Below are 13,982 nucleotides of genomic sequence, written 5' to 3' on the forward strand. Positions count from 1 at the left end.
TACAATCGCTATCGCTTCGACAACGAACCGCTTTGTGCCTCTCTATCACTCTTCCATATTAGCGCGACAGTGACAGTTGCGTCTCGATCGCTACGGAGCGTAAGCGATTGGCATGTTGGCTATGCGGCAAGGTCCGTTAAAGAGGTAAAGATCTGGGCAATGTTATTCATACCTTGATAAAACATTTGAAGCCTACTAACCATACTTTACCTTTTCGCCGCCATTGACTTAATATAAAGTCAGTACATTTCGTTCCCCACACGCCACGACTTCATATCAAGTCGCGGTTTTGGTCAGATACGTGCAATTTTTGACATGGCGTTGACACTTTATTACTTCATTGACGTGGCGGCGAAAAGGTTAAGGACGACCTAACTACATAGTACTTTGTGGTTTACATCCTAACAACACGATTACTCTTCCACCTTCTCTCTCATATCGACATCTTTCATCTCCCTCATGTCGACGTCCTTGAGCGGGCGGCTGTTTTTCTGTAGGTCTTCTATTTCGGCCTGCAGCTCCGCGTACCGCTTCTGTAGCTGCTTCTCACGCTCCGTTTGGCGGTTCACGTCTTCCGTCAATGACTGAAAGGATAGAAATGAAATATATGAACGACAACGACAGCCATTAGTAGGTAAGATAAATACGAAAATAATGGCCACATCGTAAGATCGTAACTTATTATAACACTGCAGCTTTTTCAACTAATCTCTTTCAATTCACTCATCTCGATACGTAGTCGACCAATCCCCGCGAATAGCCTTTTGGCTGGCCTTGCTTTGTTTTAGCTTGTTTGTGGTACTTGCAAACTTCTCTAAGAAAACGATCCTTCGACGGCTACAACAGATATAGTCGCGGACGGTCTGGAACGCAAAATGACTAGTGACTAAGAGCGATATAGGCAAAATGTTACACTAGTCATTTTGCTTTCTAGACCGTCCGCGAATAACCCCTACAACAGTGTGACAGTGTGTTTAAGGTCCAAAACCGGTGTTTAAGGTAGGTATTGCATCATAAGATTCATGAGAAATGAAATGCTTCGCGACATAAAACTGTCAGTGCTTTATTAGTCTTCTTTGCCTGAAAATAACTGAGTTTGATCCGTTCTATTTCAGATTTTTTTTAATGCGACAGCTAGTATTTAGATCGATAATGGACTTAGAGCAATATAATTGACCAATGATAGACCGTATGCCATTGCAATAGGGTTTCCAATTGCTTAGTCATCTGTGTTGATGATGGAACATAAATCAATGCCAAATTACCTCTATTCTCCTCGGAATGGCGGCCTTCTCCTGCTCAGCGAGGAACTTGAACGTGGACAGCTCCAGATTGGCCTGTTCTATTTGGTCTTGCAGCTCTTGGAACTGTTTCACGAGCGACGCTGCTCTGCTTTGGTATCCACCTGTGAACATTAGAATGATTACTCATATGGTGTTTTTTTTTTCAGATTAGAAATTTTATAACCTCAAAAGCAGTGGTAAGTAACTATTTTCCTCCAAATTTAAATTGGAGCAACTAATGTAACTATGCACTGAATTATAGTGTCGTTAACATATTATTGTACCGAAACATTAGATATCATAGGGACCCTGGCATTTCGGAAGAAAAACACAAGACTATGGCCGTGTTGCATAATAAACTGCAACTAATATTACAAGCGGAACTCCTTTTCCAATAAGTTAGAAAAAGAGTACCGTTTATAATATTAGTTGTAGTTTCGAGTTCATTATCGTTACCTGTGAGTACTCTAAGTTTCTTCTCCATCTTGGAGCACTTCTTGGCCTCCTTCGCCATGTGGTTCCTGTTCTGCTCTAGCCGTTTCTCCGCCGACTCGAGTCTGTCCTTCTTGCTCGCCAGATTGGCGCGCGTGTATCTGTTCTGGCCGGGTAAGAATAAAACCTGCGAAGACAATGTTTTGGAATTTCATACTGGGCCATACTATGACCCACAGACAAAACATACTCCAGACTGAGCATAGTCGCGCTACTTCTCTGCCACGCATACGGTAATTTTACTCTATGTTTGAGTCGAAAGTGTCTTTGTGTGTCGTCCGTGTCTTTGAACGGACCAATCACGGCACAGGACTTCGCTCACCTCGTCCCGTTCACCCCCGCATTTTTGGCATCATCGGTTGCATGAAATAATCGCTCAAAACTCGGTCTAGAGGATTCCTAGTCTATGCTATGACCTGATTCTTGATTGTGACTTATGTCGATTCCGAAAAGTTTGACGATACCAAAATTGTGGATATTCACCGATGTTTGCATTTGGGACCAGAAACTGTGATAATGACTAGTAAACTAGTGGCTCTGTGAGGTGTAGAACTTGCTAACTCCCATGGCTCTGTCATATTAATAAATTTACAAAAACAGGAACATGCGAGACTAACAAAATTACAAAAAACCGGGCAAGTGCGAGTCGGACTCACGCACGAAGGGTTCCGCACCATAAAGCAAAAAAAAACGGTCACCCATCCAAGTACTGACCACGCCCGACGTTGCTTAACTTTGGTCAAAAATCACGTTTGCTGTATGGGAGCCCCACTTAAATCTTTATTTTATACTGTTTTTAGTATTTGTTGTTATAGCGGCAACAGAAATAAATCATCTGTGAAAATTTCAACTGTCTAGCTATCACGGTTCGTGAGATACAGCCTGGTGACAGACAGACGGACGGACGGACAGCGAAGTCTTAGTAATAGGGTCCCGTTATACCCTTTGGGTACGGAACCCTAAAAAGCATCAACTTAGCGTAATTTCCGATATAGAGAGAATGTCGAGAGGAGCTCAACTTGATAGGCAAGCAAAGAAGTGTCACGGTGGCATGGGTACCAGGACACCAGGGAGTAACGGGAAAAAAGCAGACGAGCTGGCGAGGATAGGGGCTGAGACGGTATACATAGGTCCGAAACCGGCTCTGCCTATGTCAGCTGATGTCACGAAGGGAGTCATAGAGAAGGTAAAAGAGATGGAAGCACAGAGAGAATGGGAAGAAGAGACTGGATGCAGACAGTCGAAGATGATGAGCAAAGGTATAGACCACAGGAGAACCAGGTATCTTTTGAAACTAGGTAAGAGCAGTCTGAGACTACTGACAGGTATCATTACAGGTCACAATACTCTCAACAGACACCTTAAGATAATGGAAATTAGTAGAGACGCCTCCTGTCCACATTGTGGTAAGTAGGAGACCAGCTTACACCTACTAGCAGAACGTACTATGTACGCGGCACCGCGATATAATACATTCGGTAGAGACACACTAGAAGAAAACGAACTAAAGGACGTCGAACTCAAAGATGTCCTTCTGTTCTGCAGGAAAACAAGAAGATTTGAGGAGAATAGTGTGGGAATGCCGCCGGGACAGTAACCTGCAGCTCCAACTCCAGGGAACCGGGCTGAATGAACGCGACAAGCGATCGACAGCCCGCCTGCTTCCGGCCGGGCGTCCCTACACTACATCTACATCTACATCGATATAGAGAGTATATTTCTGTTCCTTCCGAACGGTAACACCGGGATATTTATTTTGATCTTTTGACTGTATAAAAATAGCCTCTTGGGGTTCAATGTCCTAATACTAGTACAAATTACCTCCAATTAAATGGAATAGTTTATTTATTTCGTTTCGTTCGTTTTTAAAACAAAACAATTTCAACTCTATTTTCTAATACCGTTGATTCAAATTCGATTGCCAATTTTTCTTGTATGGTGGGCCGCTAGAGGATAGATAGTGTTGATTCTTACCTGAGCTAAGCACTCTTCCCAAACTTGTGTGTAGGCATCGAGACTGAGGTCCCCATGTCCCATACCAGAGCGGACCACTTCTATTTCCTTCTGCAACTCGGCCTTCGCCGCGTCGAGCTCTTGAGGGGTGAACTCCTCGTATGGATGCTGCTCTAAGTATGCGAGGTGGGAGGCTTGGAGTTGTACTGCTCGCTTTTTGTCGACACCTTAATATGAGATAAGGTTTTTAGGTTAAGTGTCCCTTTGAGTGTTAAATGTTTTTATATGTTTCCTGATATGAAGAGCAGTAGGTACCTAAATGTTTCTATAATAATTCTTTCCTCGCTGTTCACAAGATGGCCGACTCTTCACAGTTCCTACGGGCGGTCGATTGGATGCGCTAGACCAGGGGTCGGCAAACTTTTAAAGAGAAGAGCCAACAGTAGAAATTATACGTTTTATGAATCTCGAAGAGCCGTAAAAATTGATTCGGCGGGTCTATATCTTTCAGGTGTTAATCGTTTCAGTGTTTCGAAGAGCCGTGACCGCAGGTTTGAAAAGCCGCATGTGGTTCTCCGAATCCTGCGCTAAGCCACATTTCAATGAATAGGTATGAATTAAAGTAAAATACGAGTTTATTCAACAACAGCAATACAATACTTGGCCACAGAATAAATAGTACTACCGTACAGAAAGGAAACTTCCTACAAAACCGAAGTTTGCTAGCGATTCAGGGTCGAATCATGCTATCCCTTTCTAATATATCGTACTATCCGTTTCGGCTATTTAGGGTTGTCAAAATTCAAGTGATTATCTTATCTGTGGTCGTGCACGCAAAAGAACGTCAAGCGGTATCAACCCTAATAATCGGTCGGAGCAATGCCGAGCCGAGCGGAGCCGAGTCTGCCCGAAGTCAGGAGGGTCCCCACTGACCTGGCGGAGGGTCGTGTAGAGCGTCATAGTGCAGCATGGTGACCATCTCGGCCTTGAGCAGCTCCTCCGCGCGCTGCAGGTGCGTGAGCGGCGCGCCGCCGCGCGCGCGCAGCACGGACGCGTTGACGTCGGCCGGCCGCGCCAGCAAGCGCTGCACGGCCGTGGAGCGGAGAGCGAACGCGGCCAAGCCTGGGAAAGAGAACACGAATAAGCACTCTGTCTCATTTATCACGGTTGAGTCCACAATTGCTTCGGAGCTCATGGGTCTACTTTCTGAATTATTCTGCCAATGTATAATGACACGTATGCCATAGCTTTCCGCTTCTAATGGCCCGAGGCAGCATAGCGAGAGCGAGACAGTTTTCGCAACACAAAATTTCGGTCATATTGCACCTGCTATGACGTGAAAGCTCCTGGTATATGTATTGTACACAGCTATCGCTAAATAAAAGAAAAATATCGAAATATGTAGCAACGGAATGTCCAGAAACTGCTTTATAAAACATTTCCTTTATTTCGACGCCGCACCAAGGTGTGTGTCGACATCACCAAGCTTAAATGGAGTTGGACGGGACATGTTGCTAGGCAGAGTAATGGCAGGTGGACCAAAGTATTGACGGATTGGTGGTCGCTTTCGGATGAAAGAAGCGCCTGGCGTCCGTTGGCTCGTTGGGTGGATGACATTCGAAAAATCGCGGGGCACTTTTGGATGAGACTAGCCCAGGACCGGGATAAGTGACGTACACGAAGATGCTCAGCAGTGGGCGACTGGAGGCTAAAATGATGATTTCAAGAATTGTTATTATGTACAACTCACGTATTTCCTCCTGCTCTCGCAACATCCTGGCATCTGCATCAGCTTGGTCCTCAAGGCGCGCGGTGGCGGGCTCGGCCTCCATGGGCTCGTCGTCTTGATCCGGGACCACGATTTCGTAGTCGTTACGTGGTGTTGGTAGCGACTGCAGCGCGTTGCGCACTGATGATTTTAGCTGAGGATGGAATTATGATTAGTGGCGTATTATGAACAGATAGGCCCAAACACAAAACATTTATATTTTTATTTTATTTATTTAGATATTGCACAAAACATTTAGGAGTGATTTTCACTTTTGGAAAGTCTTTATTCTAAAAGGTAGACGAAAAAAAATAGGGAACTGGCATGGTTATGACGTATTTAAAACTTGAACAAGATTGCTACCTGTTTCTGCATTTGGTTGACTTGTTGTGGCGTGTCCCCGGCGCTCAGTCTGTCTTCGGGATTGATGCTCAATTTGTCGCGCAACCCTGGAGTCTACAAAGGTTAAATTAAAAAAAAATAAGCAAGTTGTTAAGTATTTATATCTTTAAAGTTATAATGTACATTTATACAGATTTTTAATATCAGGATTACATTCACTCATTATTTTACTGTTTTTTAACGATTATTAGGGCTGGCTAATACCATGCCATATTGTAATATTTTTATGTCCTGACACTCATGACAATGACTATCTTTCTTTCTTTCATGCTACTAGGTATAATACTTTGGTTTTATTTATGAATAGCAATTAAAACCTTCAATGAATATCTTCTAAAGCTTAAAGTGACTGGCAACTCACAACTAGTCCGGCAGGTGTGGGACCGCGGCCCGGCGTCGCGAAGCTACCAGGCGTCGACACTTCGCTACGAGACGACCTGTCGTGAAAATTACAAATAGACAATGTGAAATTTTTGAGAAACGACTAATTAAAAGCAGGTTAATTGCTCAGATAAAATGTCAAGTTCCTAAGTCAATATTTTAAGAGAGTAAAATAACCTGCATAGCCCTATTACGCTCGCACGACGACGATTTGATGACCGCGTATTTTTACTCCCTTATTCATAAACGTCTACTAAAGTTGACAAGCCGATAACAATCTTTTGTCCCTTTCCATTATATCAACTCGTTGGAAAGGGACAAACGATTATTATAGGCTTTTAGTACCTACCTAAAGGGGGTGGCGAGCACGGTGTTGGGCGTGGCGAGCGCCTGCGTCTGAGGAAGGGCGCCGGAGAAGTCGCTCTGCTGCAGCGGCGTGTTCAGCCCGCCCTTGAGCGGCGTGTCCACGTGTGTTAGAGCCATTACGTTCTGGGCTTCCATTAGGATCCTGTGAAAATGAGATTCATGTTATAAGCAAAATATTCATCAAAAATAGAAACAACGTGAAGCTAATATTACAATAAGAATATTAACTGCGAATTAATCACTACAGAGGGCGCTTGGAATTAGTTCCAGCGATAATTCATTGTCTGTAATCTACTTAGATTACAGAATCCCATACTTATGGGTTATCTTTCCCTAAAAATAATTTTCTGTACGCTTTCTTTTCTATTATGAAACATGGAATTTGTTCACTTCAATTTCTCTTTTCAGTTGGCACCAATTGGGATTGTTCATTTTTTTTAGACCCCCATTTTTATTTTATTTTCTGAAAATATAGGTTAATTTAAGATACCAATTTGAATGATTTAGTAATTCGTGGCTCGGTTGAATATTTATAATTTATTGAAAATATGAGATACGACTTCTCGTAAATTACATGTCGTCGGCTGATTAGGATAATGCACAAGCAACAACAAGCATTAAAAAAATAGTTGTCATTGTCAATTGATTGTAATGTCACCTGTCGACAATGTCAGTGTCACGTGTTTCTATAAATAACAATCGTCTGGAATGGAAAACTCGTTTATTTTGAATCATTAATTTCAAAATACCTACGCTATAAATTTGAGAAAGCTGATTCCAGAAATCTGCCTAAGTTATATAATATAACTTAGTTTTATTGGAGTATGTATCCATATAGCATCCAACTCCAACCATAACTTGGCTGAAATCAAGGGAGCAAAAATACAAATGTAAGTTACCTACATCATATATATTTTAACTGATTCGATTTGTAAGAAGATTGGATTCATAAAATCGTTACAAGCGTCCATTGCTAAAGGTAGCTTAGCACCCAGTGGGTGCCTTCTACCGGCTTGTCACCATTGTTTGGATATTGTACTACATACTTATACTACTATATTAGGAACATGCCAATTTTGCTAATTATATCCTATTATTTCAGGTCATCGTGATTCCTATTTAGATACAGCTGTGAGATATGTAACTGCACTTGGGCCCAGAACAAAGTTGAGCATTTTGTATTGAAACGAACGTCATAAATTATTAATCGTCGTAATACTTTACGACCGTAAATAATGCCTGGGAACAGAGTAAATAACAAACCATACACTTCTCTTCTGGATGGTCAACAAGAAGCCATCATTGTCAGATGCTCGTGCAGAACATGATAAACATACATTTAATGTAAAGTTACTATTTTTTTTTGGAAACATATATAACATATTTCCCAAAATAATAAAAAAGTAGGTAAACAAAAACATGTTTTATTATTCACAACTCTTTATTAAGTCTTGTCCACCATGATATCAGCAGCTTGAACTGCAACATGTACCTGGAAATTAGAAATTATATCTTTTTAAAGCAGTTTCAGGCTGAATTTTGAGTATGGCTATGTATTCTTGTATATTCCTTCTTTCTAGTAGGCACCATCTCTGTTTAACGGTTTGCCTTTAGATACTCTGGCTACATTACCACTGAAAATCAATAGATACCACGACCCTACCAATAAAGTGAGCTTTTAAATACTTAATTGTAGTAAATTAATATTAATTTTATACTTACATCGACGTGATTCTCACAGCAATACTGTGTGTAACACGTGAAGTAGGTAGGTATTCCAAGTTTAATTCACGGCACCATCTTTCACGTCGTAGGTCTTCGTGGATTCGAACTATTATTTTTGTGAATCATTCCCACACATAGGAACAAGGTTTTTGATATATTATTAAGCAATGAAATCTACTGTTTAGGTATTAATTATAAATCAAATTGTAACAAACAAGCGCAGCGGTATAACTGAAAATTTTTGTTATGACAATCGATGACAATGATAACTTTGACAATACGTGAGTGACGGATTTATTTACTATGGGTCGATAACTTTTATTATGCAATGACTTTACATTCAGCCCAGGAGAAGGTCAAACTAAGGTCATAAGGATATTTGTTGAAATATCTTCAATCCTCAATTATTATATCGCAGCAAATGTCGGAAACTGTTTAAAAACCTTATATCTCGAAATGGTTTTCGAAATAGAACATTTGAAAAAAAATGAACAATCCTAATTGACACGTAGCACTGTTTTGCCGCACCAAGCCCTACGCAACGCGAACATCCTTGCTTGACAAGCTAAATCTGTATTGATTAGAGATGCAACGGATAGTTGTTTGGCCGGATACCGGATATTCAGCCTAAACATCGGCCGGATATCCGGTATCCGGCCGCCGAATATTCGGCCAGCGGAACTATAACTACTTTTCGGTTTTTCAGGTGCACATTTTGCAGGTTTGTCCTGTTTCCTAGTAAACGTTCGCGCGGACTCATTTCTAGGTACGAAATGAGTGCGCGTGCAAGTCAGTGGAATTATTAAATTGTTTTAAAATAATAAACAGGTACGAATATGACCGTGTCTGTCTCTTAAATCGAATTGGTTTACTCCGAAATCAAGCAATGTTACTATCCGGTATCCGGCCGGATAGTAGGTCACTATCCGGTATCCCGCCGTATAGTAAAACAATGGCCGGATAGGCCGGATATCGGATAGTAACCGGATATCCGGTGCATCTCTAGTATTGATGTTGCTTGGGTGTATGAACAGGACCCATTACCAGTATAACTAAAAATCACAATATCTCATAGCTTTCATATTATTTCTTGGATATTATAGTATAGTATTTTAGGTAAGGATAATGATTGATCAGATGAGCTAAATTTAAATGCTGTCCTGATGCTGCATGGGCGTACGCAAGGCAGTTGCAGGTGTCGGAGTGAGCGCATAATCGGCTAACAGGGCGTCCGTGGCCGCGCCTGCTTCACCTGCTGATTCTAATGCTCGGCCTAGTTTCACATTCAATTTGTAACTTTATTACCTAAGCTATTTGGTTTATATTCTGTCAATACCTGTCCTGATGCTGCATGGGCGTACGCAAGGAAGTTGCAGGTGTCGGAGTGAGCGCATAATCGGCTAGCAGGGCGTCCGTGGCGGCGCCTGCTTCGCCGGCTGACTCGCGGGCCGCTTCGGAAGCTCGGCCTAGTTTCACCACTTGCTGGAGTTCCTGGGGGTGAAGTGATATATTGATTAAGTTTCTTCGCATATTATGTAAACGTTCATGCTCGCATCTCTATCCCATTTAACACGTCCACTGTCCGTGCCTATTACAGAGCCGTAAGGTTCACAATTCAGATTGAGACTGTTAAGCGTTATTTCCGAAACATCAAGCAAAACAAAGAAATGCAAGTGTAGACAATTAATTCATTTGTTTTGAATAAGGGAGCGCTAATTATGCTGTGTGTGACACATGTAACTATGTACTATGTAGTCAGAATTTTAAATTTGGTACGTTTAAGGTGCACTAAATAGCAAAGAAAGTGGAAGCTGGTCATTTTTTATGGAAATCACCATACAGTGAGACCCGTTTTCATTGGAGTGTATTTATTCTTCACTTACCTGGTCAGTGACTTGTGGCTCCGGCAGAACAAGCTTGCTGCGTTTTCGCGCGGGCTGGTCGCCTTGCAACATGGCTTGCGGTACATCGTTTTCCTTGCGCTGCTTTAGCTTCTGCTTGTCCTTACGCCTGTCTTTCTAGAAATTAAATCAAAAATTACATAATTATGCAAAATTCTGTCTAAAATGAACTGTGACAATATTATGCACAACTTAGGGCCAGTTGCACCAACCACAGTTAACAGACTGATCAACGTCACGCAGCAGAGATCTATGAAACTTCCCATACAATCAAATTTAGCGAACATGTTAACGGTGACAGATGGGTTGGTGCAACCGACCCTTATTAGGATATAATTCCCTTTTAAATATGTAAAGTTATAAATAAAATAAAATAGCCTTTATTTATAGAACAAAGAAAAGTGCACATTATCTCTCGGAGAGAGTGGAGAAGGCTGGAGGAGGCCTTTGCCGAAGGGCAAGCAGACAAAGAATACAAAAGATGGGAGATAATAGAGAGAGAGAGAGAGAGAGATAATATGTAAAGTTACCTCTTCCTTCTCCGAGTGCAGCTCCCCATCGAGATGCTGTTGTCGAAGGCGCGAGAAGTCGGGCGCCATGGGGTCGACGACCTCCGTCGATGTGTCGAAGAAACCAGCGGCTGGCCGCTTCTCGAACGGAATCTCTGAGTTGTAGTCGACGCCACGCTTTTTCTTGCGCCTGGATTGGAATTAAAGGCAATTTAAAAGTGGCAAAAGTTATCTCCTTTAGTTTAGAACATTTTTGAATTCTTGCAAAGGCTCTCGCACTCCAATTTGTGATTTATAGTATTGTACAATGCGTTTTCTGAAATGCCAGCTTGTTTGCGTTTACAACGCGCGTATAGAGCGCGTTAAAAAAACGCAATGTCCATAATCTCCAATAGAATGTAGGTGTGTAAAGCAATGCTTGTATCTGACTCGCGTGTGCACCCATCGATACAAACACACGTCGATGGCGCGTAAAAAAATACGGAACTCATTTTTTTATAGTGTGCATAAGTTCTAAGAGATAAATCTCGTTTATTTGCTTAATAAATAAAATATCAACAAAAATCAATTAGCTTGGTGCATATTTTCATTCTTGACAATCTTGACTATCAATTTTATTACACAAAGACTTTCATAGTAGTTTCTATAATCAAGGATTTTAAATTCATCATTTTGATGAGAGAATAAAATAATATGAATAAATGAATAGTGCATATGACAATAAAATAACTGAAATAATGCTGGGTTACCTCATAGGCACAGCAATACCAGCAGCGCTTAATTCTCTCCGTTTCTGCAATGCAGCAAGCCGTCTTGCTTCCTCCAACTGTTTTTCTCTCGCTTTCCTTTTAGCCTTTTTGCCTTGTGTGTTGGCAAGACGCGCACGGGCCTCTGATAGCATTTCCAGTTCTAAAAAAAAGGTTTAGTACAAAAGTATAGACCAATGCAAAAACTAGAGAAGGCTGGGAAATGCTTGATACCTACATGATTCTAATTATAAGATCTGATTATAAAAATGTATATTAGTGATGTTAATAAATGAGGTCTAAAGACAAAAGGGATTAACAAAGAAAAAAATTGATATAGAAGAGAAAAAGAGCAATTCTGTATGTGGAGACGTGCCTCCCCTTACTGAGAATTTTCTTCTTTGCGTTATCCCGACATTTTGCCACGGCTCATGGGAGCCTGGGGTTCGCTTAATATAAATAATCCCATGAATTGATGTAGGCACTAGTTTTTACGAAAGTGACTGCCATCAGACCTTCCAACCTATATTTTGATATTTTGTACATAAGTTCTGAAAAACTCATTGGTAGGAGCCAGGGTTTGAACCTGCAACTTTCAGATTGAAAGAAAGGCTGACAGTGCTCATTCCCCCTAATGAGAATATAAATTTAAATAATTATTTAATCTCACCATCTTCATCCATATCTTTAGGGTCAGGTCTGGCAGGTTTTGTCTCGGGGTTGGGGTCAATTTCACCCGGCTTCAGCTTGCGAGGATCGTCTCCCATGTCCTCGCCCTCCTCCTTCTTTTGAGCTTGATCCCTGTAAGTTGGATATTTGACAATGGTGTAGAAGAAATACTTAAAAATCCATTTTTTGTATTTATTTAACTAGAGATGCAATGGATAGTTGTTTGGCCAGATGGCCGAATATCCGGTATCCGGCTGGCAGAACTATACCTACATTTCGATTTTTAAGGTGCGCATTGTGCAGTATTTCCTAACTGACTGTTTCCTAATGAATGTTCGTGCGGACTCATTTCTAGGTTTGAAATAAGTGCGCGTGCAAGTCAGTGGAATGCTTAAATTGTTTTAAAATAATAATTGAGTATGATTATGTTACGACCGTGATTGTTTCTTAGATCCAATTTGTTTACTCCGAAATCATGCAATGTTACTATCCGGTATCCGGCCGGATAGTAGGTCACTATCCGGTATCTGGCCGGATATTAAAATAATGGCTGATAGGCCGGATACTAGATAGTAACCAAATATCCGGTGCATCTATAGTTTTAACATTAGTAATTTAAGAGTCTAGAGAAAAGAATGAGTAAATTTTTTGTCACAATTAGTTTTTGTCTGATTCAATTAAAATAATTGATTCTTCAAAACAATATGAGAAATGAATTAAAAAAGTGCATGTTAGGGAGAGATTTGTCCTTAAATACATATTTACAGGAATTACCTGCATAAGGTATTATACTTACAGTAAATATTCATATCTTTCCAAGCACTGAGCTGCGGTACGACCAATAATAGGAGCAATAGTCCTCCACTGCGTCGGCATTAGCTTGGCCAGGTGCAGCAACTTCTCGTCTTCCTCGCGCGACCATTCCGTCTTCTTGATGCTGGGGTCCAACCATTCGTACCAACGGGCCTTGCACTGTTTGGCTGACTTGCGGTGCAGCAACGAAGCGATACGAGACCACTGGTTTTTGCCATATTTCATAACAGCCGCTTTCAGGATTTCATCCTAAAAGAAAATCTCACTCGTTAAAACTGATCAAATACAAGTAATGATAACACGAAGATGTATCGGAATAAAACAAACCTCGGTGTTGCGCCAAACGCCGCCTTTTATCATAATACGCGGCATTTTGGCGAATTATTGTTTCCTTGGCTTGAAAATAATAACAACACTATTTGGTGATGATAATATCGCTTATGCTGGTTTAATTAATTTAATAAATTGCAAATAATGAATCGCGTCGCACACAAAACTCATGTCAAATTAGACAGATTTGATTTGACATTTGGATGAGACGCCATGTTGGATTGTTTTTTTTTTAATTCAACACTATTGTAGACGCGACGAAATTTCGTTACTTATTTTTAGGGTTCCGTAGCCAAATGGCAAAAAACGGAACCCTTATGGATTCGTCATGTCTGTCTGTCTGTCCGTCCGTATGTCACAGCCACTTTTTTCCGAAACTATAAGAACTATACAGTTGAAACTTAGTAAGTAGATGTATTCTATGAACCGCATTAAGATTTTCACACAAAAATAGAAAAGAAATAAACTTTGGGGGTTCCTCATACTTAGAACTGAATAGTTTGCGTGAGAGACACTTCTAAAGTGGTAAAATGTGTGTCCAAACTTTAGTTTATGAAACCCGACAACATCGTTGACGAACTTAGTGCTTTGCTTGCGCACGGTGCCGGAGGAGTTGTATAGAGTTTGTGCGGAAAGAGAAGACT

General features: G+C 41.1%; 1 protein-coding gene across 1 annotated transcript; it reads right to left on the minus strand.

Annotated features, from left to right (window-relative positions):
• Positions 1 to 341: 341 nt before the first annotated feature.
• On the minus strand, positions 342 to 13,484 carry LOC134664381 (cell division cycle 5-like protein). Its single transcript, XM_063520969.1, has 16 exons — positions 13,336 to 13,484; positions 12,992 to 13,257; positions 12,197 to 12,327; positions 11,530 to 11,689; positions 10,802 to 10,970; positions 10,254 to 10,388; positions 9,707 to 9,861; positions 6,629 to 6,787; positions 6,260 to 6,335; positions 5,860 to 5,952; positions 5,479 to 5,650; positions 4,662 to 4,850; positions 3,750 to 3,955; positions 1,740 to 1,902; positions 1,266 to 1,405; positions 342 to 584 (listed from the first exon to the last, which is right to left on the minus strand). Exons 1-16 carry the CDS (start codon positions 13,378 to 13,380, stop codon positions 414 to 416), a joined length of 2,430 nt encoding a protein of 809 aa, XP_063377039.1. The 5' UTR covers positions 13,381 to 13,484; the 3' UTR covers positions 342 to 413.
• Between the last annotated feature and the right edge of the window lie 498 nt (positions 13,485 to 13,982).

Source organism: Cydia fagiglandana, chromosome 5, assembly GCF_963556715.1.
Source record: "Cydia fagiglandana chromosome 5, ilCydFagi1.1, whole genome shotgun sequence".
NCBI classification, from domain to species: Eukaryota; Metazoa; Arthropoda; class Insecta; order Lepidoptera; family Tortricidae; genus Cydia; species Cydia fagiglandana.

Bases quoted from the DNA above. Each gene is read 5' to 3' on its own strand.
- LOC134664381 (XM_063520969.1), bottom strand. From the start codon at position 13,380: ATGCCGCGTATTATGATAAAAGGCGGCGTTTGGCGCAACACCGAG. The intron at 5,651-5,859 runs GTAGCAATCTTG...TTCCATCCTCAG, and splicing joins TCAACCAAATGCAGAAACAG to CTAAAATCATCAGTGCGCAA. The intron at 3,956-4,661 runs GTCAGTGGGGAC...TCTCATATTAAG, and splicing joins TCTACACGACCCTCCGCCAG to GTGTCGACAAAAAGCGAGCA.